At 56.8% G+C, this 25,468-nt stretch overlaps 11 protein-coding genes across 11 annotated transcripts; 4 read left to right on the forward strand and 7 right to left on the reverse strand.

Annotated features, from left to right (window-relative positions):
- Positions 1-1,442: 1,442 nt before the first annotated feature.
- CDEST_03082 (uncharacterized protein) lies at positions 1,443-3,046 on the forward strand. Its single transcript, XM_062919241.1, has 2 exons — positions 1,443-2,099; positions 2,233-3,046. The coding sequence occupies exons 1-2, from the start codon at positions 1,906-1,908 to the stop codon at positions 2,546-2,548; spliced, it is 510 nt and encodes a 169-aa protein (XP_062775292.1). The 5' UTR covers positions 1,443-1,905; the 3' UTR covers positions 2,549-3,046.
- Positions 3,047-3,100: 54 nt separating this feature from the next.
- On the reverse strand, positions 3,101-4,263 carry CDEST_03083 (Putative Zinc finger, HIT-type; the record flags this gene model as incomplete). The annotated part of the gene is made up of 2 exons (XM_062919242.1): positions 3,828-4,263; positions 3,101-3,753 (listed from the first exon to the last, which is right to left on the reverse strand). Exons 1-2 carry the CDS (start codon positions 4,090-4,092, stop codon positions 3,101-3,103), a joined length of 918 nt encoding a protein of 305 aa, XP_062775293.1. The 5' UTR covers positions 4,093-4,263.
- Positions 4,264-5,009: 746 nt separating this feature from the next.
- CDEST_03084 (uncharacterized protein) lies at positions 5,010-5,747 on the forward strand (the record flags this gene model as incomplete). Its single annotated transcript, XM_062919243.1, has 3 exons — positions 5,010-5,158; positions 5,316-5,421; positions 5,661-5,747. 3 exons carry the CDS (start codon positions 5,010-5,012, stop codon positions 5,745-5,747), a joined length of 342 nt encoding a protein of 113 aa, XP_062775294.1.
- A 913-nt stretch (positions 5,748-6,660) lies between these two features.
- Positions 6,661-10,729, reverse strand: CDEST_03085 (Putative serine/threonine-protein kinase, active). Its single transcript, XM_062919244.1, has 3 exons — positions 9,586-10,729; positions 9,053-9,494; positions 6,661-9,000 (listed from the first exon to the last, which is right to left on the reverse strand). Exons 1-3 carry the CDS (start codon positions 10,585-10,587, stop codon positions 6,821-6,823), a joined length of 3,624 nt encoding a protein of 1,207 aa, XP_062775295.1. The 5' UTR covers positions 10,588-10,729; the 3' UTR covers positions 6,661-6,820.
- Positions 10,730-11,373: 644 nt separating this feature from the next.
- CDEST_03086 (Putative Zinc finger, RING-type) lies at positions 11,374-12,011 on the reverse strand (the record flags this gene model as incomplete). The annotated part of the gene is made up of 2 exons (XM_062919245.1): positions 11,374-11,733; positions 11,823-12,011. 2 exons carry the CDS (start codon positions 12,009-12,011, stop codon positions 11,374-11,376), a joined length of 549 nt encoding a protein of 182 aa, XP_062775296.1.
- A 567-nt stretch (positions 12,012-12,578) lies between these two features.
- Positions 12,579-14,168, reverse strand: CDEST_03087 (Putative leucine-rich repeat domain superfamily; the record flags this gene model as incomplete). Its single annotated transcript, XM_062919246.1, has 1 exon — positions 12,579-14,168. The coding sequence occupies one exon, from the start codon at positions 14,166-14,168 to the stop codon at positions 12,579-12,581; it is 1,590 nt and encodes a 529-aa protein (XP_062775297.1).
- Positions 14,169-15,211: 1,043 nt separating this feature from the next.
- CDEST_03088 (Putative peptidase S8 propeptide/proteinase inhibitor I9) lies at positions 15,212-16,849 on the reverse strand (the record flags this gene model as incomplete). The annotated part of the gene is made up of 3 exons (XM_062919247.1): positions 15,212-15,854; positions 15,957-16,401; positions 16,541-16,849. 3 exons carry the CDS (start codon positions 16,847-16,849, stop codon positions 15,406-15,408), a joined length of 1,203 nt encoding a protein of 400 aa, XP_062775298.1. The 3' UTR covers positions 15,212-15,405.
- Positions 16,850-18,535: 1,686 nt separating this feature from the next.
- Positions 18,536-19,498, reverse strand: CDEST_03089 (Putative aminoglycoside phosphotransferase, protein kinase-like domain superfamily; the record flags this gene model as incomplete). The annotated part of the gene is made up of 1 exon (XM_062919248.1): positions 18,536-19,498. One exon carries the CDS (start codon positions 19,496-19,498, stop codon positions 18,536-18,538), a length of 963 nt encoding a protein of 320 aa, XP_062775299.1.
- Positions 19,499-20,437: 939 nt separating this feature from the next.
- CDEST_03090 (uncharacterized protein) lies at positions 20,438-20,704 on the reverse strand (the record flags this gene model as incomplete). Its single annotated transcript, XM_062919249.1, has 1 exon — positions 20,438-20,704. One exon carries the CDS (start codon positions 20,702-20,704, stop codon positions 20,438-20,440), a length of 267 nt encoding a protein of 88 aa, XP_062775300.1.
- Positions 20,705-23,450: 2,746 nt separating this feature from the next.
- On the forward strand, positions 23,451-24,038 carry CDEST_03091 (uncharacterized protein; the record flags this gene model as incomplete). Its single annotated transcript, XM_062919250.1, has 1 exon — positions 23,451-24,038. The coding sequence occupies one exon, from the start codon at positions 23,451-23,453 to the stop codon at positions 24,033-24,035; it is 585 nt and encodes a 194-aa protein (XP_062775301.1). The 3' UTR covers positions 24,036-24,038.
- A 2-nt stretch (positions 24,039-24,040) lies between these two features.
- On the forward strand, positions 24,041-25,317 carry CDEST_03092 (Putative egh16-like virulence factor; the record flags this gene model as incomplete). The annotated part of the gene is made up of 2 exons (XM_062919251.1): positions 24,041-24,627; positions 24,722-25,317. Exons 1-2 carry the CDS (start codon positions 24,105-24,107, stop codon positions 25,315-25,317), a joined length of 1,119 nt encoding a protein of 372 aa, XP_062775302.1. The 5' UTR covers positions 24,041-24,104.
- Between the last annotated feature and the right edge of the window lie 151 nt (positions 25,318-25,468).

Below are 25,468 nucleotides of genomic sequence, written 5' to 3' on the forward strand. Positions count from 1 at the left end.
CCCCCCTTCCCTCCCCACTCTTCAAGTTTCAGAAGGCTTAAAATGGCACGGTATCATCTGAACCGATGCCCGAGGCCAGCGGCGTAAGGTGTGCCATCACCCAACGAAAGGGGCCCCCGAAACAGCACGGCGCACCAGTAGTACAGTAACTACCTACCTACAGAAGGTAGGTGTACCTGTGTAAGTGGTATAGGTGCACACACACACACGCGGTGGCGCTGGGCCGGCTGGCTGGCCCAGTTTCACCTTGCGACTCCGGACGACGGCCGCCGAGTCGATTGGACCAGTGCCAAGGGATCACCGAAACTTGTTCCTACCTACCCAATTCATCCATCCGCCCACCCATCATCCTCTGCTCTGAGCCGCTGCCCCCCGGCTGGTCTTTTTCTCGTCGCTTCCGCGCGTGAACGTCCTCTGACATGCGGGCCCCCTTGGCCCAGACTCGCGAGGGCGTCGACTACCACCTGGCCCTGCACGCAGCGTTCGATCAGCCTCTTGGCTGCGTCCATCGCCATCTCCGCGCCGCTTCTGGTGGTGGTGGTGGTGGTGGTGCTATCGCCGTGTCGTGCTGCAACCCCTGGCAAACCTGGCGCCCTGGATGATGATGTATCGAACCTCGTGCGCCCCAGCAGTGCCCCCGAAGAGTCACAACCGGCGATCCGAGAGCGGGAACGGCCACGCCCCTTGCCCCCCCGGGGAGCCTGGCAGGGCCTGGCAGGGCCTAACAGAGACAGACGCCTGGCCCCCCTAGGATCAGTGATCACAGCCATCCTTCTGGGCAGCAGCACTCCAACCAATCTTCACATATCGCGAACACCCAACGGTAGTAGTGTAAAAGAGGTCGATGAGGAATGACCGCGATAACGAACAGAGGGGCCTGCAGTCGGTCCCCCTCTTCCGCCTAGTATACACCACTAGGAAATGTGGGCTGGACGTGAAGCTGCCCGCCCAAGCCACATGGCAACACGCTCATCACCCTGGCGCCGGGGCTCCAATCAATCGGATTTTCTTCTTCTTCTTCGCTGCGGCAAGGACGTCGCCGTGATCCCCGCGCGGTTCATTCGAATCCCGTCCCCTCCTGAGCCTTGGGCCTGGGGCCTTGACTGGGCCGGAAGCAGCTACTTCAGAAACCTGGGAAGGGAAGGGGAGAAGAAAAAAAAGGAAAAGGGAAAAAGTGGACGGCGCGCACCAAGTTGCAACGCGACAGACGTTGATGTTATGGCGAGACTCCATCCCTTGAGAAGGAAAAGTCCCCACCCACCCTCATTGCGACATGGGGAAGCCGGCTTTTGAGCTTGGAACTGGGGACTGGGGTTGAGGTTGAGAGCCGGGGGGGTTTGGTGGACGGCCTGGGTGTTTGGTCTACTCAGCCCAAGTTGTGCGCGCGGGAAGGATTCAGTAGAAGACGACGTCTGTGAAACTACTTAGTGGCTTGTCCCCGTCCTCCACTATGAGAGCTTCCGAGTTCTGGGTCTCAACTTTCTCCCTCTTATCTCTCTCCCTCTCTCTTTTTCAGCTTTGATTAGTTGATTGTTTCTTTCCACGTTCTTTCTCAAAACAGAAAAAATACTTAGACAAGTCGAGCTCTTGACCTTCTGTCGCCTTCTTTCTCTTCTCCAACCCCTTGACGATCTGTGATCTGTTCCATTCTTTCTCCCGAGAGGACTCGCCGTTCTTACACGATAACGCGCTCTCCCCAACCTCACGATTTTACCTTTTTGAACCATTCTCCCTCTCTCTCCCTTGGCATACCTCGATTCTCGATTGATTTGTATATCTGGACGATTTCCCAAAGCGAATTTCGACAACGGAACTCACCAGCCGAGAACCTGAGTCCGACTTACACACGCACGAAACACACGAGACCAAAAAACACCCAAACCGGCAGAAAACCAAAAAAAAAACATGTTCACAATGCTCGTCCAGACCTTCCTCGTCCTCCTCGCCGCCACCACGGCCCTCGCGGCCCCGGCCGGCCGGAATCACAAGTGGCCCCGCTTCACCGTCCCCCAGCAGCACTTCGAGGTCCTCAGTATGCGCAGCCAGGAGCCCGTGAACCCGGCCGCCATGCTGGAGGCGACCTGTATCGACCGCAACGCGTATGTCCTAACCACCCGTTTACAAACACACACACACACACACACACACAAACACACACACACACAGACATCCATTCTCCTCATGAACCCTCTCCCGTTGCTCTCCATCGCTAACACGCACACGCACGCACAGCCACATCGTCTTCCACGACCAGAACGCCGCCGAGCTGGCCATCTGCGGCGGCATCTCGGGCGACGTCGCCGCGTGCCGGGGCGGCCCTGCCACCACCGTGGGACAGGCCGGCTCCGCGCGCTTCACCCTCCGGCCCACCGTCGCGGGCGCGTCCCTCACCATCGCCAAGGCCCGGTGGGAGCAGTGCGTCCGCGCCGCCCGCGACAAGTGCCCGACCGGCAGCGTCCGCGCCGTATGCGCCGGCGGCGCGACGGCCGGGGACGTTGAGTTTACGCTTGAGAACGCGCAGAGCGCGCAGAGCGGCGCTGAGCTGTGACCAGGGGACGGTATGGTCTAAGGGAGAAAGCCCCCCTCCCCGCCCCTTGCGCTTCGATGGTGGTGGTTTTGGGGCTGCGGGACACTTTGTTAGTGTGATGAGAGTGTTTTCTTGTGTACTATTTTCTTCTCCGAAAGAGGTTTCCGTGACTAAGGAAGATACCTTTTTGGCGTATATCTGCGCCAGGTTTAGATGCGTGGGTATTTTTGGGCTAGGTTCGGGATCGGTCGTTTTCACAGAGGTCGAATCTCTTCCCCTCCCCCAGACATTGTATATACTACCAGGTATGCATGGGGCATGCCGCAGCTGTACAGACATCCTCTGTGGAAATCTGTATCACGAATTTAGAAAGCGGAAGGGCCTCCTTGGCCTTCCAAACCGAACCCCTTTCTCCCGTCTATAACATAAATATCATTGGGGTATCATAAAACGCCTTTCAATGTGCATGTCCTCTCCGCACAAACTCTCCAAGTGTCAATAAATCCCACGCCCACCCGCTCTCGCCCTACGACTTCCAAAGCCAGTAGACCCACCCCCCCTTTTTATTTTATTTTACATACCGTACCGCGTGAAACACTCCTCGCGGTGCGTCTCGAGGCAGTCGAGCGCGCACACCCTCGTCCCGCACTTCATGCACCGGACGCGGCCCCAGTACCCGCACACCTCGCAGAACGTCCGGACGGGGTACCGCGCGGCGTCCTCGTCGCCCGGCTCGGCGCGCGCGTCCCAGAAGCTCAGCATCGGGCGCGACAGCAGCCAGCGCAGCTCCTCGTCCGTCGGCATGTCGGGCACGCGCGACGCGAGGAGCGGGTCGTCGTCGCCCGGGTGCGGCGCGGGGACGTGGCCTTTGTAGGGGGCCAGCACGGGGCCTGTTGGGTCCTCCCCGCTCGCCGCCGCGGGCGTGTTGTCTCCTCCGCCGGCGCCGGCGGCAGGGGGCGCCGGGGTCATCTCGACGTCCGAGGGCTCGGCGGGGGTTGGCGGCGCGGGCCGGGGGGTCGACGTTTTGGAGCGCTTTGCGGCGTTGCGTTTAGTATGCTGATTCGGGTGCGGCGGCTTGTTGGCGGGCCGTGGGGTGTGCTGATTGGGGTGCGGCGTCGGAGTGTGCTCGGCGTGGGAGAGCTGGGCGAGGTAGTCGTCAACGTGGTTGTGGAACGTCTTTTGGGACTGGAGGATCTTGCGGATGTTGGGGGTGCTCTTGTTCTGGCCTGATGTGTGTTTGCGTCAGTCCGTTGCCCATGCGACGACATTTTCAGTGGCACGGAAAGGGGCGCACACTCACCCCTAGACCCCTTGGCCGGGATGGGGATTGAGGCGTCGCGGCCGCCGTCACGGTCGAGCTGCTCGAGCTCCTTGCGGATCTTGGCCTCCTGGCGCACAGTGAGGTCCGAGGCGGAGGGATTCGCCTTGTTGCGGGCGGCGCGCTTGCGGTTCGCGGGCTGGAGCGCTGCGGTGGCCGGGTTGACACCCGTGTCGGGGACATAGGCCCATCCCGGGGCGGAGGTCACCTTTGTGTTGGCGAGCTCGTAGACTCCAAAGTTGTTCATTTTTGGAAAGGGGAAGAGAGTGAGGGTTTGTTGTAAAAGGGAAGAAGACTGCGTTCGGGGTGTTTCTCCGGTCGAGACCTTCTCTCAGCTGGGAACTTTTCCCTTCTGGCGAATCAGAGAGGGCGACGTTGAATGGGCGGTTTTGGACCAATCGGGTTGGGCTGGTTACTGACCTGCGTCAGCCATGGCAAAGCTCTCAGAGGGATGATGTAAGTCGGGGCCTTGGTGGTTCTGTCTCCCTACTAGACTTGTTAGCACCTTACTGTAGGTTGGTAACTCAAGGTCGAATCTGAATAATTTCCAGTATGAAATACTCTTGTGAATTCTGCTGTAAAGCACTCTTGACCAGAAAGCTCACATATCAGTTACATCGTCACCCCCCCCCCCCCCCCAGAAGCCGCGTGCCGGCAATTCTTGATAGCCGCATTCCCGAGCCCCCTTGGCCTTCAGTGACCCCAGATATCCCCAGCACCCACATTGCTAGGTACCTAGGCCGCCTAGCTGCGAGTTTCTGGCCAATGGGAGCCCGTCAATGGCTTCCCGGCTAATCCCGCTGGCGCTGACGGAGGGCGGTACCTGAGGTAATGCACGCCGTGGCGACGCCGCAAGAAACGACGTAACGAACGGGTGAGGAGGGACCTCCACTGGACTGCTGCCCTGGACGAGCTCTCCCCAAATTACCTTTGCCCGAGCACCGAACTTGGTCAACGCCAACTCCGTCCGTCCCATCCCATCACCACCAGTCCACCATCACCACCACCACACAACAACAAGAAAGGCCGCTGTTTCCCCCTTTCATAACAAGCTGCGTAACGAACACCACTACTTCTCTCGGTCGGTTGCATTCAACTCCATACCCAGCGAATATTTCTCCCCTCCGGCCGCCCGAGCAGCTACCCCCCCGATCGAAACACAAGATGGCCTCCCGCATCGCCGTCCGCGCCATCCCCCGCGCCTCTGGCCTCCCTCTCCGCGCCGCCCGCTCCTTCCAGACCTCCTCGCCTCTGCGCGACGCCGTCGCCGCTCCTCTCCCGGCCCGGAAACCCGTCGGCGCGTTCCGCGGAGGGTACGTTACCCAAACTCCCTCCCCCAGATGCCTCCTCCCGGTCGTCAATTGGGTCTCGTGAAGTCCTTCGGAGGCCACCACACCGACGATGGCTGTTGTCTTGCAGTCCCGCGAAGAGCCAAAACGAAGGATACCAGCTAACGCAAGGGCGCTGCAGTCTTTTCGGCTTCTTCCTCGGTAGCTCCCTCGCCGGCGCCGGCGTCTACTCGTATCTACTCCAAGAATACAAGACCTCGAACGAGCTCCTGACAGAGGATATTTATGTGCGTTGTTGCTTTTGATCCACGTTTTCTCCCCGGCTGTCCTTGAGCTTCCTCGCCCCACACCCTCACGTTTTCCGCATCTTTTTCGCCAGGCAATCCATTTGCATTTCAAAGTGGACTGCTCTCGGACGTGGTGGCCTTGTTCACTTCAGCATTACGCCCTTCCTACACCCTCCCCGTCCTGCCCGTCTACAAAATCCCACTCCGCGTCCACAAAGCTAACCCCAGTCGCGCCACAGGCACTCCAGGCAGCCGTCCAGCGCGTCAGCAACTACGTCCAGGTGTTGGAGGACAAGATGGATGCCATGGAGCGCAAGAGGAAGTAAACGGGAACTTGAGACAGTTGGTATCTGATGGCTCCCCTCCCCTTGGGGACGAGGGGGGGACGCCGTGGTGTAATGCGCGCGAGGAGATGAGGGCAAGACGAACAGCACAAACACACAAAAAAGACCACAGCACAGCACACAATGGTCACGCACCGATTTTTCTTCAAAGCATACAGCATGATTCCGTTATGTGAGGCGCTCAACCGATTCCCGAGGACGGGACCCTCTACGTCAGGCATGGTGGTCAGGGACGCGAGTAGGTTGTGCATACCGCGATGTAGTATAGATGTGACGCCAAGGAGAGCACGGTAACAATGTGCGCCTGTCCGAGTCCCCCCCCCCCCCCCCCCTCAACGTGCCATCCGGTCCTGGGAATTGTCTTGGTGTCTGCGTTACCCCGTCTAACCTAGTTCCGATGGATGCTCTTCGCCCACGATGTACTATCGACTGGCGTCAAGGGCATGCCGCTCGTCCGTACATGTGCCGGAACCTAGGAGAGGCGTTCGGTGGACACGGCCTCACCAAGCGAGCAACATCGGAGCAGACGACGGACGGGGCTTCACGAAAAAGGCATGCCCTCTTCACGAAATGACGGGAACCCTGGGCACAAGCACGCACTCCCGACGCTCCAGCCGGTTGGTCACCAGCGTAAGCCATGATGATCTGTAGATCCACCCCCTCATTGCCGCTCCGCCAGAGGAGCAGCAGCATACGGCGTTCAGGGAACGTGTCTGTCTTCCCCCACGATGCGCCTTTCGCACCTCCGGACGACCCGTTCCTTTATAGTCAGCACTAGGGAGGGATTGGTGGTAACCGGCCGACAGGTGCCCGTCCCAACATTGTGCACACAAACGTTTGAACGACAAGTCCCAACCACAGTCCGGAAGCCACAGTCCAGATATTCAGAGCGTGATGAAGACGTAAACAGACATGATTAAGACAGACATAGCACTAGTGGTATACGTTCCAGAAAGACAAGAAACAAAACCCATACTCCCACCCACAGAGCCCTCAAAACGCCGCTTGTCGTCAAGCCTTACATTGAAAAAAAAGGTTCATCCAAACCCCAGCCCTCACCTCCTCCCCCGGGCAAAGGCCTCGACCTTGCCTACAAGGCTCCTCAGCCCGACGCCCCTCTCACAGTTGCCCTCGAGCCAAGCCTCCATCCTCTCCCGGACACCGCGCATGCCCCTGAGCACCGGCATCCGGGCGCCGTCCTCAGCGGCGACGTGCGCGCCCGGGTTGAGCAGCACGTCGAAGCACTCGGCCCAGATCTCCGTCTGCCAGTAGCGCTTCAGGCTCTCGCGAACGCGGTACCGGCGGCCGGAGGAGCCGATGCCGCCCTGGTCGCACCGGACTGTCTCGATGTACTTGCCGAAGAGCAGGCAGTACACGATGCCGGCGAGGCCGTGGTAGTCGATCTGCCACGTCCACGGGCGGCCCTCACGCATCTCGGCGCAGTCCTGCGCGCTCGTCTTCCAGTCGGCCACGAAGCCGACGTCGGCCTCGAAGTTGCGCATGTCGATGCCGCGGCCAAAGTCGATGAGCGTCACCCCCCGCGCGCCCCACCCGTCGGAGCCGTCGGCGCTGTACTGCGCCGGCAGCGGCGGGTCGTTGGAGCCGCTGTCGAGGCGGAGCAGGCAGTTGTCCACTTTCAGGTCGCCGTGCAGGACGCTGCGGGCGTGCAGGGACTCGACGGTGCGGAAAAGCTCGATGGTGAAGAACATGGCCAGCTGCTCATCCATGACGCCGGACGGCTCGGCACGGAAGAAGTTGACGACGTCGAGGAGACTTCCGTGGGGATGGTACGGGAGGAAGAGGAAGCCCTCGTCCTGGTACAGGTGGAATTCGTGGGCGTACGAGATGGAGGCGGCGGCGCGGTGCTGGGGACCCAAACGCGTGTGGGCGAGCCGCATCATGTGGAACTCCCACGGGGTCGGCGGGAGCTCCATCTTGAGCGCCTCCAAGGGGCTACGGTGGCTGACCGCAAACGCGCCTTTGCCCATAGCCACGACGCCGTCTTCGTCCTCGTCCTCTTGGTCGGCCGAAGAGTTCTCGACAAGATAGACGGGGGCGAACGCGCCTGCGCCAAGTTCCTTGCGGATGGTGTACTGGGTGGCAATATCCGGAAAGTCAATGGCGACGACGGCGCAGGCATTGCTTGTCCTTTCCGAGCCGCCCTTGGTTGCCTTCGTCATGGCTTTGGCGAACTTTCGGATTTCGTTGCCTCTCTCGTACTTCTCGTCCCTGTGATCGTAAAATCCGGGGTACGAACTCAACGAAGGCTGCATGTTGGCGAGAATCTCGTTCCTCACCGCCTCGTCAACCGGGTTGCATTGCAGCTCCTTGATGATGGGCCCTTTGGGGGGCGTTGGCTTCGTCGAGGCTGACTTGGCCTTGCCGAGGAGTGGCTGGGCGATCTTTACAGGTCGCACCTCGCTCAGGACTTCCCTGAGCGGACTGCTGCCGGGCTCCTCCGCGGAAGACTCCTCCTCGTCGATGATCGACTCGACGTCGTCGCGGCACGGAGTCTCATACTTCGCCTTCCGTTCTGTAAACGCAAGAGAAGATTCGGTCCTCTCCGTGATGGGGGTCATGAAGGGGAGCCGATTGTTAGCCATCTCGACCGGATCCCTAAACGGCCGTGTTCTGGGCTCATAATCCTCAGGCGGTATCGGAACGAACATGGTCTTTGTCCTGGGCGGGTAGTCTTCGTCGTCGTCGTCGTCCTCCTCCTCCTCCTCTTCCTCGCCCCGTTCGTCCCCAGACTCGCCGTCCTCCCCGGCTCCCGCCCGCTCATCGTACACGGGGCCGGACGTTTCGACGTAGTCCGGGTCCATCAGGTCAGAGACCTGAGTGTTGTTGACGCCGGCCTCCGTCGCATTCTCGTCAAGAACCGGGACGTGTTTGTTGGTAGAAAAGTCAGACCACTCGCTTACACTCTTCACGTCCGACGCATCTTCGTCCGCCTCGTCCGCTTCATCCCCTTCGTCGGCGTCATCATCCACGTCCACCTGACGGGTAACCATTGTGCTCTCTGCTTCGGTTGTGTAGTCACCGTCTGTCTCGTAGTCGTCGCTGTCATCGCTCTCTTCTTCCTCCGCGTCGTCTTCTTCTGGGTGGGACTGAATGGGTTGGTTGAAAATCTCGTAAATTTCATCAGTCGCAGCCCGAGTGTGGATCGTCATCGTCGGCTCGGCCGTGCTTCTCTTTTTCATCTTTGGCCTGGACGGGGAGTCCAAGTTGGCCTTGACTGCTGGTGTGTCAGCGGCGTCCTAATGCAAAAAAAGCGCTCGTCGACTTACTGATTTGGGTTTCGTTGACCTCCATCACCTTCTTCTTTTTACTTTTGCCTTCCTTCTTGTTAATAATGGCGCCGTTCTCGTCCATCATGACGGTTTCCGTGTGCACGATCAGCTTCTCCCGCACCATCTGGCCAAGGTCGTCCACCGTTGAAGGCTCCGTATCCGCCATTTCAGGAGCAGCCTCCTCTGCCAGCGGCTCGCTATCCCAGGACACATCCAGCCAGCCCCGGTTCATGGCCCAGACCTCCTCGAAACCATGCTCTGAACCGGGCTCATCCGGGGTAGGGTAGACAGCCTCAAGACTGACAAAGATGCGCTCCTTCTTGCCGCTGACAGGGTTCACGACTATCTGATTCTTGGATGGCACAAGGGTGATATGGGACTTGGACATTTGAGCCCGCGCTGATCGCGACTGCTGTTGCGATTTTGACTGCAACTGAGACTGAAATACAAATAACGCCATAAAGCCATACATTAGTCCTATAATCATCAACATCTGGGCATTGGGAAGCGTAAGTGAAAGTGGTGCTTACCGTATCCCTGAAGATTGCCATCTTGGGAGCAGTGCTCTTCTTTCCCCCCGCCTTCAACGTCTCTCCCGCCCACGGCTTGGGCTCCATCACGTTCTCCTTCTTCCGGTCGCCCAGCGAGCCGATCGAGTCCCATCCCTTGGAGCTGGGCCCGCGAGAGGCCAGAGGCGGGGGCGCCGCGTCGGTGTCTGAGAAGATGGCCATCTTGGCCTTGCCCGGCTTGGGCGCGGCACCGCCAACGCCCGAGCTGGGGCGAGGTGCCTGGGGGTCTGCTGCGGCGGCGGCGGCAGCACGGGCAGCAGCGAAGGGGTCAACCTTGGCGGCCAGGGCAGGCCGGACGGTGGGGAGGGCTGGTGATGAAGGCGCCTCGGCGGCGTCTGGCTGGTCAGCGAGCCTCTGCTCGAACTCCTTGAACTTGCGAAGCAGGCGCTGGACGGGTCTCGCCTCGCGCTCGATGCCCAGCTTGTAGACCTCCTCTGCCTGGTTCCAGCGGCCGGCGCCCTCGAGCCAGGCTGCGTATTCTTCGTAGAAGAGGGCGAGTGTCTCTCCGATGTTGTGGCGCGAGAGGAAGAGAAACGTTTCGCGGGGAGAATCAGAAAAGAATTGAATGTACAGGATCCAAATCTTGAGGTATCTGGGGTCGTTCTTGTATTGTGATGAGCCGATGAAGGTCTTGGTCGCGCGCTCTAGCAGAGTGTGCAGCTGAGACTGCGGCGTGGCTTGCGCCGAGGGGTATGTGTCCAGGGTCCAGCGGACATAGCGGTCGAAGATGTCGAGGGGGTCGTCCGACTCGGAGATGTTGCGGATCTCCTCCTCGTATTCGGCTCTGATGCAGTCATGGACGTTCTTGGTGTCGGATGGCGTCGGGGTGTCCAGCTTGTGCAGGGGCGAGGGCGAAAAGAGCTCGGCCAGCTTTTTGGCAGAGCGGCCGCTGGGCAGCGCCTGAATGTTTTCTTTCTGCGCCTCGATGATGTCGAAGTTGATGAGGTCGTCGGAGGCTGCCATGGTTGTTAGTACTGTCGCGGCGATTCGCCGTCGCGTCTCCAGGTAGAGTGGTGCTGGAGTTGTGCGTCAAGGGCCGGTCGCTGTCTGGTTTGGGATGAGATGCAGCAGGTCAGAAAGTGAAATTGGGTATGTTCAGGTGTTGTGGTCTAGTGTTGATTATTGATAACCGATAACAGGTACAGGGCAGCCAGTGGGGCAGGTGAGCTGTTGCTGTGGTAACGTTAAAGACGCTTATGTAATGGGACTCACCGACTGCCGACCTCGGTGTGGCCCCCCCACTTAGTACGTTTGTCTGTTGGCCTGAACAGGTAGGGAGGGTACTATCACTGCTTGTTTGGATTCGGTTAATCTTTACCTCACCCACTTACCGAATCCATCGCACGGCAGTTGGTGGCCATGGCGATAGCAAACCATAAAGCAAAAGTTATGAGGGAGAGTATTTATTGAATGCTACTCGATTCCAACTACCGACAGGCACAGTAGATTCTGTTCCCATGCTCATCATAGCCGCCAGAATTTCAGTCATGTTCTGACCCTTGTGATTAAAGCAAAGCGCCCAGGTAAACGTCCTTCCTTGCGGACCTACTAGGCTGCCACCGCCCAATGCGTTGCTTAACTTTGTGGTATCATCAAGAATTTTTGTTATCTTGCTTGGTTCCTAGACACAGGTGATCAGCGGCCAGCCGCGGATGCGGTAGTATCACTCATCATACCAACTAGCAACCATCCAGGCGCTACTCGTTTTCTCATCCTTCAAGGTGTCCCTCTCCATCTCCGTATTCGTTTTTACTCTTCGTTTTCTTCCCAGTCTGATTCTGCTTCCGAAGAGCGTTCCAAGTCCCAGCTTGAGTCTTCCACTGGCTCGTCGCAGTCTTCTTGGAACGATGCGACCTCGTAGACTGTCCTCCGCCACGCGCTGTCTATATCGATCTTTTGGCCAGCCGCGCGAGCTGCGTCATCTCTCGCCCTCAATTTGACTGCCCATTGCTTTAGGTGTCCGAGAATCTTCTCCATCACAATAGAGCGAGGGAGGATAAGCCTTCGATTGTGGTCTTTACGGCAGGTGATGTCTCTGCGGCATATTGGGCAGCCCGCATGGACTAGTGCCTCGCAGCAAGGAGGGTCTCTGAAGATCTTGCGCGTACACTATCAATTCCACGTCAGCTTTTTTTATTTTTATTATTATTATTCCAATACAAACAAAGGGGGGGGGGGAGTGGTGGGATGGTTTCAACCTTTATGCAAAAGCTGTGTCCGCATTCAGTGGTATGCGTCCTGAGCAGGAGCGCGGAGCAGATACCGCATGTCCCTTCGTCCATCATGCGGCAGAATATTTCGCGAAGCTCGTAGAGATCTCTGAAGTGGTCCGAGGAAGCAACAGGACCGAAGTCGCCGATCTTTCTTTTTTTGGTTATAGGCGACATTTTTGATTCCGAGTGCTGATTGGTGACGAGGTACTCAAGGGTTGAAACCACCAATAAGATCTTGGAAACTTTTACGCCTGCGGATGTCTCAGGGGTGTAGGTGATGTTCGACTTTTTACAAGTTGCTTCATAATGCATACGACTCCTTGGGGATGTTTTATACACACTCACGAGGCTGTTGGAGATGGTCACGTTCATCCTGCGCTATCCTGGTACGCGGAGTGAAAGCCGACTACAATAATCGTACCGCAGTTTGAGCGATATTGGGTCAGTCCAACGGAGCACAGAGTTTAGAACGACTTCATTCCAATGCAGACAGACACATCTGGAACGAAAGGAGAACTAAGATGAAAGCCTGTTGAGTTCTTCTTCTGAACCTTGAAGAAACAGGGTTCTAGCAACCTTCGGTCTGTGATACACTGCAATTGTGGACCATCCCACAAGCCCAAACGCCATGACCTTTGTGCCCTCGTATAAAATTCCTACAAGCATTCACGCCCTTCGTTTCTCCTAAACCCCCATATTCCGTTTCCCATTGTAGTTTCCTCGTTCCAAGAGCCTTCCGTGCTAGATCGCCAGGTGGTTCATCACCGACAACACACCGCCAAACTCAAGGGGGCAGTCCTTCCCGTCGTGAGACGAGATGACCTCGAACTCGATTCCGACGTTGTCAAAGACCGTCGCAAGCTTGTTGGCCGTCTGTCCGGAGTCGTGATCGTAGATGACGGACTTGACGCGAACAGATCGAAGGCGGGGCAGATGGTGAGGCGCAACCGCGGCCAGGCGACGGAGCATCACCGTCAGGGGCTCGGCACTGGCATCGACCCTCTCGTGGCTGATGAGGACCAGGTCGCTGTCTCCTTGAAGTGTATACTCTCGCTGGAACCGGCCGTCGTCGGTCCATACGTCGTAGAGCTCCAGCTCCATCAGGCCGGGCGGGAGGCGCGCTTGCAGGTGGGCGTGGTGCATGTCGTTCGCATCCTTGAACAGGACGGGCAGGTCGACGCGCAGGACCGCGAGCTCCTTCAGGTCGACAAAGCGTTGGAAGCACGCCTCGTCCGCGACGAAGAAGCCGCCGAAGCGTTTGAGCTGCAGGCTGAGCGTGTGGAGTTTCGGGCAGTACTCGGGGAGAAAGTCGCTGATGCGGACTTGCTCGGTCCCGATGAAGAACGTCTCCCAGCGCGAGACGGGGAAATTCAGAACGATGACGAGGCTCTTGAGCTTCGGGCAGCGGCAGAGCAGGCGGCTGAGGTTGGATCCGCCGGTCGAACTGCCGTTGAGGACGATGTTCTCGAGCGCGAAGTGCTGGGAGGGGCGAATGCGGTCGAAGAAGCGCCAGTTGCCGTTGTCGCAGGGGATGCGCAGCGTCTTCAGCTTCGAGGCCTTGAGAATGCTGGGCACGAAGAAAGGGCTGACGGAGACGTTGGCGTTATCGTAGCGCTGTCTGGTGTCGCTTCTGAGCTCGAGCTCCCGCAGGCACTTGAAGAGATTGACCACATTGACGACACTCGGGAGGATGTCGGAGAAGAAGACCTCGGTGCTCTGGTTCACTCTGTTCACGTCCCAGCTCCGCTTGAAGGCGAAGACCAGCCTCTCAAGGCGAGACGCGGCGGCCAGCAAGAAGCCGACAAGGTGCTGGATGGTGCTTTTGGCGTCGTAGTTCCCGCACCGGTGAACCATCTCCAGCATGGCGAGGGGGGATCGGGAAAAGTCGACGCTGTACGCGTCAAATGCTTGGAGGCCGATCTCGCACGAGTATTCATCGGTAGTGAAGTAGCCAATATAGAGCTGCTTCATGAGTAGGAGGAGAGCCGGTCTCTCGGCGACGGAGCGGAGCAGGAGGCCGAATCTCTTGGCGTTGTCGACGCTGACGGTGGAGTACAGACGCTCCTGGCTCAGGTCGCACAAGGCCTCGCAGGTGAGAGAGAGGTTGCAGAGCGTGCGGCGGGACGCGATCTGCTCTCCGGCATCAAACGAGGCCTCGGAGGCGAGCGAGAGAGGGACGAAGCTGATGATATTTTGGATCGTCTCGGGGGGGAGATGGAGCAGCTCCAACTTGTGATGAACGACGGGACCGTCGATGGGATGAACGACGGGCCCGACGACGGCGTCGTCGCCGCCGTACTGGGCGACCTCGAAAGACATCGGCAAGTCCATGGCTGGTTGGCGTAAGGAGAGCGAGGTGTTGAAGGGAAGGGGTAAAAGAAAACAAGGTTGTGGGAGAATAAATAGTCGAGAGGCTTCAGGCTCGAGGAAGGTGAGGTATTCTTTAGGGCTCAGTTAACCCTCGTGGGCAAGAAAGAAGGGTATCACACGAGGAAGCACGGAGAGCAGTTGGAGGGCTGATAACTACTTGGCCTTGGTGAGGGCGGTTAAGTGATGAGTCCCGTCCGATCTCGTTGACGAGGGCCGCTGCTGCTGGTTGTGATTCACAGGAAACGGCTACTGTCGTCTGAACGCAAAGCACATATTCATTAGGCATCTCAGTGTTTAATCTCACTAGGCAAATCTCGTCTCCGTTTGCGTCCCATTATATAGCCTTTATTGTGTTATAGAGTCTAAGAAGAACATAAGACAAGACGTAGGAGAATAATATAAATGATAGGGAAAAGCTGTAGAGAAATATAGGTGACTTGGATGAAGAGAATAAGGAAGAGACGGAACAACAGACGGAACAAGACTATAAGGAAGAGACGGAACAAGAAAATGAGGGAGAGACGGAACAAAAGACGGAACAAGAGAATGAAAAAGAGACGGAATAAAATACAGAACAAGAGAATGAGAAAGAGACGGAACAAGAGTGTGAGGAAAAGTGAATGAGGAAGAGAATAAGGGAGAGAATAAGGAAGAGACGGAATAAAGGACAGAACAAGAGACATAACTGTTCCAAAGTTCGCCTATGTATTTTAGATGTTGAATTGTCGTCTAGTGTACTAAGCTAGTATTAAGTGTCTAGGACAAATTCACTATGTAGGAATAGAGAAATGCTGTAGACATAAAGAAAGCTTACAGGCAAACAATAGTAAAAGACACTTTGTTTTTACGTAACTAGATTATTTACTGCAACTAGGTAAAGTAATCTGAATGATTACTGAAGTCTGCGTAATCCCAGACAAATCCTTTTCCGTCAAAGCCTCAGTTTAAAAGAGTCAAGGGCAAAAAGTAGGAGCTGATGCATTTGGCAAGACTAAGGCCTGCCTGTAATGTTGTCATAATTTGCCAGACATCTTCAGTCACAACAATGATGGGCTTCATAGGTGAGGGCACTGCGGAGAGTCTAAAACGCACTCAAGAAACCACCCTTACGTCTTCCAAACAATTCTATGGATTATTGTAACTTAGTCTACTCTGCTCCTTCTCCACCCCCACCACGTGCTCATTCCCGGGCCATCCCTCACTGGACACCGTTGAACGCAATGAGGTTGGGCGTGCCGGCGCGCAGAGTGGTGACGGCGCCCTTGGTACCAAGAGCCAAGATGCGCGCCTTCAAGGCCGCAGGGGTGTCGAAACTGCCCTCGAGGGCGATCAGGTACACGGCCAGGCCGGCGACGTGGGGAGCGGCCATGGAGGTGCCGGTGTCGGCGAAGGTGGCGGTGTTGGAGCCGATGTAGGTCGAGAGGACGTTGCTGCCGGGGGCGAGGATGTCGACGGCGTCGCCGTAGTTAGAGTAGATCGGCTCGGCCCAGGAGGAGTCGATGGAGCCGACGGTCAGGGCCTCGGGGGCGCTGCCGGGAGAGCTCGAGGATGCGGGCTGGTTAAGGTTACCGGAGGCGACGATGCTAAGGATGCCGCTCTCGAAGGCAGCGGCAACGAGGCCGTTGAGAGCGGTCGAGGTGGGACCGCCTTTGCAAACGAGAGAGTTAGTCTTGATAGAAGAGACTATGAGATGGAGATAGATATCTGCAGCTCCGGACGAGAGGAATTCTCATCCCAGTCGGAACTCACCAATAGACAAGTTAATGACTGCGTTCTTGGTACGACCCTTGCTGACGATGTCGTTAATGGCCCACTGGTAGGCATCGAGGATGATGGAGGTGGAAGAGAGCTGGCCGATGAAGGCCTTGACGTCGATCAGGTTGGTCTTCTTGGCGACGCCGTAGGTCTTGCTGCCAATGGTGCCGGCGACGTGGGTGCCGTGACCGAAGGTGTCAGAGAAGACGCCGCCGGCGGCGTTGTAGCCCTGGGAGGCGCGGCCCTCGAAGTCGACGTGGGCGGTGTTCACGCCGCTGTCGACGACGTAGGCGTAGGTCCCCGCGCCGGCGGAGTCGTCGTAGCGGTAGGTGGTCGAGCCGCTCGTTCTGCTCGAGATGGAACCGAGACCCCAGGTGGCGCCCGTCTGGGTGGTGACGGCCTCGAGGGTGTAGATCTGCTCGGGCTCGACCTCGACGACCTGCGGGTTTCTGTTAGACAAGAGCGCGGAACCATTGACACCGCGACACGATGATGTTTTGGGTAGGATTAGAGAGAGAGGGAGAGAGAGAAAGAGGACTCTGGGAGGATGGGGACAGAAGAGAGACGCGGCAACATACGTCCGGGTTGTTCCTCAGCTCTTCGACGGTGGCATCGTCAAAGTGACCAGAGTAGCCGCTGAACTTGCCGACGTTGAACTTCTTCTCGACGCCGGTGGTGTCCCGGCGGTCCAGGCTGCGCTTGTGGACGGCGTCGACCCAGCTCAGGTGGGAGTCCAGGTCGCGTGCCGAGATGCCCGACTTGAGGGTGACGATGAACTTGCCGGCGACGTCGGGGGTGGGATTGTCACGGGGGGCCGGAGCGGGAGCGGCGGCTCCGAAGGGGACGAGGGCGGCAACGAGGGCGGTGAAGTTCCGGAAGTTGACCATTTTGTCTTTGGCGAGGTTTACCTCGGTATGGAAACGGTACAGAGACTAGGACTGGGGGAGCAGAAGGCCCGGGGCTGCCGCTGGTGAAGAAGAAGGAGGAGGAGCAGGAGGAGACCCGTCCCGCACGGCAGTGGCTGCCTCATATTTGTATCCTTGATAGCCCGGCCGGTTGTCCAGGATCACGGTGCCACTCCACGGCGGAGTGCCTCTGATGGCGTGTCATGGCGGCAGGTTGGCATTCGACGACGTGACGTCTCCATCTTGACCCAACCGAAGATCCGAAAGAGGGAAGTCGAAGAAAGCGAGCACGAGTCGAAATTGGCACGGCGGACGCCAAGAGTGAAATAGCATAAACGCTGAAAAGCGATCCCGGAATCCCATAACGGGAGAGCATAGACCCGCAGCTCAGCTCGTATTGCTAGAAACCAACAATTCGACTTAGTCAACCACCCAGTCGGGTTTTTTTTTTTTTTTTTTGAACGCTTATCACTCTCCGTGCCTCCACGACGATCGTCCAGGGGCCTGTTTGTCCTGTCAATGTCGGGGTTCAGGGGGGCTCGTTGACGAGAATGGGGCCCCGAACAGGAGGCTTTTTGAGCTAAGCAAGGATTACCGGACGCGCCATGTCACCCCGTTGCAAAAGGAACTGCCTGTTCTGGTCCCTGCGTCCGCGTTCGCGTTCGGCGTCCGCAGTTGCCGCTCCCGCACCTGACTTGGACGCAAAAAGAAGGGGGAAACAAGGTGAAGTGCCGGTTCAGCTTAAGGGGGAACCGGCAATGCAGTAGATCTTGGCGTGATGAGTGTGCAAGAGTCAAATTGTCAAGAATCAAAAGTCGAAAGTTGTGTGATCCGTGGCTGAGAGGGGGGGGGGGGGGCGATGTCGGTGGAGATGGTGGACAGCGGGCTTGACTTACCACCCCTTCTGTCTCCTTCCGTAATAAGCTTAATGTTAGTGCTAAACTCTGTTGCTAGCAAAGTGCAAAGCTGCCCAAAACGGCAGGAGGATTGCTTTCTAAGTTCAGTTGTCAACTAACAAGCGGGTTGAGTTGCGGTTTCGGAGTTGCGTACGGATAACTCCCCCCCTTCCTAGGATTCTAGGGGGTTCTTTTTCACCCCGGTTTCGCTCCTGGCAGTTCCACGCAATCCTCGGCACGGATTGCTGATCAACGGCCGCATTGTTGTCGCAAACACGACGCCGTTGATTGCGAGGCAGCAATTAACCCCTTGTGTTTCTATGACCTGCAACAAGCCTTCAAACACTAATCCACGCAGACGATTGGAGCTCTCTGGAGTCTATTCAACCCCGGACAGCTGGACATCAAATCCTGAAAGGCGAAGCCGAACAAAGCTGAACACTTGGCACTGATTCAACGACCAAGACAGGTAGGTCCACTGGGGAAACATGGGGTTACCGCCTTGCCACTCCTCCCATCCCGGGCGGCCAATGCACATCGACTGATGCGCTTGATCACCCGCATATCCTCGAGATGGCAGGCTCGATTGTGCTCTCCGGACACTCTGTCATGCAGGCTATCTGACGGCAGAGCAATACGACTCGGGCTTGAATGGAATGGTTAGAGCAAATATGGAGGCCGAGGACGAGGATATGGCGCAGCGATACTTCTCCCAACGACACAAATTTCGGAATCAGAGACAAGTGAACATAAGGAAATCTGGATGAACGACTTAAGAATTCTGCCACTTGGATATCGCAACAAAATCGACCAACTCATCGTGGTACAGCTCTGGGAAAATATCCTCTGCGTACTCTTTCCATTCCTTGTCAGCAGCGCGTTGGAAGAACTTGACATATTCCCAGTATTCTGGGTACCATCCACTATCCTCCCAATCGACAAGACCTTTGATTTTGCCATCTTGCACCAGGATATTTCTGGGTGCGAGATCGCAATGAGAGAGAACAACGCGATGATTGGTCCGTAACCGCCGGGAAAATGCCTCGCGCAAAAGCGGAGGTATACTTTCGTAGAGGCCGGATAACAAGAAGTCGTTGAATGCTGCTTCGTCACGGCAGGGCGGAGAATGGTATGTGTTGTACAGTCTCGTGTCTCGGATTTCGGTACTGTCACAGGCGCCGATGAGATTGGGGGGAGGGGCCACAGATCTCATTGTCACGACGATTTCTCGAAGTTGCCGCGCTATGTCCTTCCTTTGCTCGGCCGACATGTCGGGCCATAGCTTATCGAGGGATTGTCCTTGGATGTAGTCCATACGTATGCGGCCTTGGCCATCGGAGGTCGCCTGCACATCGTGAACACACGGGGCTGGGATTCCAGCACGAGCAGCTACTCTGAGTGCCTCGGCTTCCCCCAAGGCTATGCGCAGCCCGGATTTGACGACAGTGTTGTCGGGATGAAGGACGACTTTGCGCCTGAACATTTTATGTAAGATCACAGCACCTACCAAACTTCCGCTTAGTTGAACAGAAGAGCCCATCTTGGGGGCATCGCCGTGCACGAACTCACCTGGCTCAATCTCATCTTCAGATTCGGACTCATCAGACGACCTCGCTTGCGCCTTCGCTTTCCTCATGGCTCTGAGTTTGGCGTTGTAAAGGGACTCCCCCGGTTGCTTCCCACGTGAGCGCGATACAGAATACGCTGCTGAGGTTGCTGGTGGCGAGTCTTCCATTTGCGTAGACAAGTGAAGCTGTGAGTGTGTGTAGTGGTGAGCTTGGAGTCCACAGACAGGCAGAACGCCCTCTGTGAGAGGCGCTTGTACGGATAATTGCATATTTGTAGAGTTGCCACAAAGCCATCCTCTCCTATGATTATGTGCATGGTTATGTAATCCAAGCAAACGTCGAATGTCTTGGAGTCTATTGGAATGAGTGCTACAGGCTTCAACTATAATTCACACTATACGAGGCTTGGTATCTTACCCAAGCCTAGTGCAAGCATCAGTGACCCTTTCTCCCACAAGTATCCCCATCGACTTCTTTCTCTCCTCGACTTGCTGCCCGTTGTCTTTCTTTTTTGTCAATCTACCTTCCACAACAACCGCCCTCTATCGAATGCCCGATCTATAACTATCAGACAAGGTTCCATAAGAGTAACAGACGAAGCCTGTCCTGTCAATGGCGGAAATTGTAGAAGAAAGGCATTTTGGGCAGCCGGTGCCTGATGCAAACCCTTTGGTGATCATGGAAGGCAAAGGGAAATTTGTGGGCTGGGGAACGGCTTGCGTCGTGATCAAGACACCCTGGATAGGAAAAGATGCAGCACAATTCCAGAAGAACGTGTTGTCCAATGAATGCCATGCGGACATGGAAGGTCAAAACTAACCTTAACCCTAGAGACGTCCCAAGGAAATCGCCTCAAGCAACCATGTCCTCCACGCCATCTTTCTGGTATGCAGACAATGTAGTAAATGACTTGCTGCTCGGTGATGAGATTTAGATCTATGGACTCAGAGTCTCCGTCATTGATTAGCAGATTAGTAGGCCGCAGTAGACTTCTAAAGCTAGACGTTATAACGCGAAGGGATCTTATCTCCTATAGCCCACTATGAAACAACGTAGCTTCTTGTGAAGAGGCGTTGGATTAATGCTCCCCCAGAGCCGTTGCCCTCTTACAAGGGACACTTCACCCTCCTCTTCAAGTCCTCTCTCGCCCCACCCCACGTCTCCTCGTCGATGCTGTACACCCAGCCGACCTTCCTCTCGCCGTTGCTCACCCGCTGCTTGCTTTCAAGCCGACCCAGCCCAACCGCCTCTATGAAGGCGTGCCGCGGCTCGCTGTCGAAGCCCGTCTCGACGCGCACGATGCGGCAGCCAATCTCAAAAGCCAGCTCGACTTGGCCGCATAGGACCTCCTGCCAGGCGTCTTTCGGTTTCATTGGCAGCTCAGAAGCAAAGCAGGACTGGGTGCATCATTAGAGGCGCTGCCCCTTTGGAAGGAGTGTTTGTGTGTTTGCATGAGACTTTTGTTAACAACGTCCACTTTCCGGCGTCTAAGACCACTACGGGAGGAGGCAACAGGGTCCCGAAAGCCACTATTTAGGTTGCATCGTGGAGGTCCTTACAGCATCCATCTCGACCTAGGTTGGCCTGTAGGTTGAACTGTCAACATCCGTGACAAAAACCTGAAGCTTTGGTCATTGGGCAGCGGGGCTTTAAGTGAGTGTGCAAGTTGTTTCGCGTTGGATATGGATAGTGTCCGGCTTGTCAACGACTGAGATAGAAAGGGTTGAATCAAGACTTGAGAAGATTTAGCGGTTGAAATATCTCGTTGGCAGTACCAGTAGATGTCTCGTCTCTAGAGGCGAACGCTACGTCGATTGCAACCAGACATCCCAACGTTGCACCGTCGAGCTCGGGAATTTTTACATGGATGCCGATCTCCAGGCATCAGCAAAGTTTGCCCCGGCGGGGCTTCTCTTGGTCTTGGTTTTGGTTTTCTCTTTTTTGCACACAACTCAAGCCAGGCTTGAGATGGGGTCTTGTTTCTGGTCCATGTCAGCCGACCACAGGAATCCATGTGCAAAGTCATTGAGGACGCCTGCAGGCAGAAAGTATGCCGTCGAGGCCCTTCACAGAGTAGATACATCGTAGTCTGCGGACAGATTGGTTTGCGCTCTTGACGGGCATAGTCCATACGTATAGATGGCGGTTTCCCCACGGGAACAAAACGGCATGTATCGACAGTGCCTTCATGAAATGCCAGAATTATTACCTCGTCGTGGCGGTAACGAAGCAAGCAAGCCCTGCGACGACAAAGACTTGTGTTTGTTAGACTAGGTAGTCTCTAGACGATGATGCAGATGCAAGTGAACCGAGAAGCACAGGCCGCCCGCCAGTGATCGCCAGCAGTACAAGTACGGCTGACTGACTTGTAGGATGTATATTCCTCGACGAGCGCCCGAAGGTTCCACGTGCCGTATCTGCGGCGGCAATATGCAGGAACGACAGGATATATGGGCCAAAAGGCCAACACGAGGGGCCGCCACGGCCCACGGCCCCCCGGCCCACGGAGCAAGAGTACCGGACAGACTCTAGAGTCGGGCCGCTGAGGCAAGACATCTCAGGGGCGGGGTGGCGAGGACGCAAGCGAGAGGAGAGTCGAACGTGCGAAGCTTTCTTCACACGGCAGAACCAAGAAAGAAAAAGAAAAAAAAAGAAGGGAGGAGACCGTCGACAGACTGCCTGAACATGCGCAGCAGCGGCGAGGATTTGTTTTGTATGGGTCAAACGCTGGCCAGAATGCTTGTTTCATAGTCGTGCGATGACGAAAGCCCCAGGACAAGACCCCCGTTCCCCCCTGGAAGAGGTTTTGAGTGCCCTGAATGCTCACTGGCTCAGGGGATCTGTGAGAGTTGTGGGACCCGTCGTGTGGCCTGGAACCTTTGGAGGTGAATCAAGGGCATGCATGGATTCTGTGTGCGCGTGTGTCCTGTAAGCCGCAGGATCTCCACCGCAACATGGCAGCTCCCGCCCACCCTCCAATCTATTAATTCTCCTAACTCGCACCTTATCCTCAAAGCTTTGCCTCAAACGCATGGGTAACCGAAGGAGGCGGCGTTGGGGTAGCGGGGGCGACGAGTGCCCTCCCTGTTGATGGGGTTGTCATGGCCATGACCCCCCCTCATGTCTTGAACTCTCACGCAGACAACCAAACCCAACGGACCACGGTTGAGGGGTTCGGTTCCGACGATGAGTGAGGAGAAGGACGGAACACGGGCGTCACCGGCTCCAGAGGTCGCAGTCGCAGTCGCAGTCGCAGTCGCAGTCGAGGGCCACCGCCGGCTCTAAATACGCGTTCAACCCACTCCGACACTAGACGCAGAGACTGATTTGGCAGGCTAAAAATAAAAAAAAAGAGAAAAAAAGCCCCTGGTCACTGTTCTTCCCCCAAGCGTTACGAAATCGTCTCAGGACGGCTGCTGCCCGTCTGAACTTCTTTTAGGGGGGGATAGAAGAAAGAAAAAGTGTCATCGGAGGTTCGCCGTACACAAACCTGCAAGACAAGGCGAACGGAAGGGTGAGGAGATGGGATTCAGGCTGTGCTCACCTCAGGATATACAGTAAGTCCGCTATAAGTACCTGTAAGGCCCGCCGTCATCAGAAGGCCTGAAACGCCGTCGCAGCCCCGTCTTCGTCTGGACTTCCAGGCGACATGCGCCCACCCGCGATGCCACCCCAGCAATGCCGACACGACACGACACGACGGGATGGACGTTGACGCCCTGTCGTCCTAATATACCACTTCTTATTTCTTTTTGACCAATCTGGGCAAAGGCCGTTCTCCAAACAGAGACGGGATCCCCCCCTTACGGAGAAGATTCGGCCTTGGAAACCATCTCGACGTGTGTGGCCTGGCAACCGGCCATCCACGTACATCGTACTTTGTCCTTACACGCGCCTCCGTCTCCACCAGCGATCCCCACCCACGCGACGGCATCCGTTCCAGATGATCGTCAGAGTTGCGGAGAGAATCTCTGCTTGGCCAGGCCGTCCGGGAAACAGAGGGCAGGGAGAGACCCCCTGTCCTCGTTCGGATCCCAACGTCGGATCACATCCTTGGAAGAACGGGCACTACTGCACTCTCAGCCCAGGCACAGGCACAACCTTCATGGGGCTCGAAGTATGTTGTGTCCGCTCTTTAAACCACGGCGCATCGCTTACACTACTGTACCTACTATGACTTACACCGTACATCCTACATCACTGTCTCTCTCTCCCTCTCTCTCTCTCTCCCCCACTCCCTCCCTCACTCACACACACAAACACACACCATCCCGTCCATCCACGCATGCCACCCCTTGTCGAAACAAGCTCTACCCTGCAAACAACTCCTCTTGTCATCGCCAAAGGGGAAAGGGGGAGGCATACATCGTAGGCCGGGACCACCAAAAGCAAACGAAGGAAACCTGGCAACCATGTATAAAACTTAATAGCCTCGCTCTCCGGGCCAAGAATACGCAGGCCTCCCTGTGCTCTTCCCGTCTGGATCGCTCGCTCACACTTTCCTTCCTTTCCGTTTGGTATTCTCTTGTGAATCTGTTGTTTCCCCCCCCTCTCTTACTTACTCTCTTCCAAACTCCCAGCCGGTCTGTTTCTTGCCCTTCGAGAGGCTATCATCTCGTCTTCGCTTCTCTCTTACCCCCCCTTCTTCCAAACCGTGCTGGACACTTTTTTTTTTTAAACCTTCCCTCCCGCCAGACATACTAATCTTTACTTGACTCGTACTCGTTTTTGGCTTTCGTCTTCTCTTTCTCTTTTCTAGCCTGCATACCGGCCATGTCGTTCCCCGTGAGAGCCTTGGTCGCCTCCGCCATGCTGGCGGTGGCCTACGCTCAAGGTGTCATCCTCAGCGCACAAGGCCCCAAGGGTCCAGCCAGCCCGGGACTATTAGGTACGTGTCCAAAGTCCATCAACAGGAGCATACGTCTCACGCATCGTTCGTGCACAGTCAATCCGGCAAAGGCCGACGCCAACATCATCAATCAGCAGGAGATCGTCCAGAACGTCGTCAACGAGTGCGGCCGGACGATCCTCAGCGGGAACATCGACATCGGCGAGACGACCGAGGGCCAGCTCAGCAACAACACCGTCACCAAGGTCACAAAGGGCTCCAACGTCGACATCACCATCGCCCAGGTCAGCGCCGACGGCGTCGGCCCCTACTCGTGCGACCTCGACCTGACGAGCAACGCCAACGGGGCCACAGGCCAGACCAAGCTGCAGGTCCAGGAGTCCCAGCCGCAGAATGGCAACATCAAGCTCAAGGTCAAAATGCCCGACGACCTGGCCTGCGTAGGAGGTATGTTCACACGATAAAAAACCCCAGATCTCTGCCTGGCTGTTGCATGCAGTTGGGAAGTTTCAGAACACGCCGACTAACACGGACCCGCCAGCCTCCACTGGAGACGTCTGCACCATTCGTTGCTTCAACGACAACGCAAAGGGCCCCTTTGGCGGCTGCGTCGCCGTCCAGCAGACCGACACGACGCCCAAGCAAAACACCCCCGGCAATATCCCCACCGCCCAGACCCTCGAGGGCGTGCTCACTCAGGTCCAGCAGAACATCGTCGACCTGCCCGCCGCCGTCAAGTCAATCCAAGATGCCCCGACCCAGGACGACCAGGGCGTCACGGCCATCAAGGAGATCCTCGGCAACAACGCCACCCTGGAGGCTGCCGGGCCCGCGGGGTCCGCCAATAACGGCAAGAAAAACAACGGCAACGGCAAAGGCAACGGAAGGAACAGGGGCAAGGGCAACGGCGCGGCCGGCGGAGGCAACGGCAGGAACCGGGGCACCGGCCGCGGAGGGAACAACGCTCAGACCGGCGGAGGTGCCGCGGCGGGCGGCGGTGGCAACGGACGTGGTCGCCAGAACCAGCAGAACAACAATGATAACAACAACAACAACAGCAACAACAACGACAAGCGGGACCCCAAAGACCTGCTCCGCTCACGCTGGGCGAGGAGGAACTTTGTTCCCCGGGGCTGAGACTCCCAAGTCGGTGTTTTTCTTTGCTTTGCATCGGGTGCGGGTCTGGCGGACGATGAACCCCCGGCGAACCTTTCCAAACGGTCGAGTACGAAAGGGGGATGGGAACCATTTGTAGTTGTTAGCTTAGCGAAAAATCGGTTCCCGTTTT

This window comes from Colletotrichum destructivum, chromosome 2 (assembly GCF_034447905.1).
Source record: "Colletotrichum destructivum chromosome 2, complete sequence".
In the NCBI taxonomy this organism is placed as follows: Eukaryota; Fungi; Ascomycota; class Sordariomycetes; order Glomerellales; family Glomerellaceae; genus Colletotrichum; species Colletotrichum destructivum.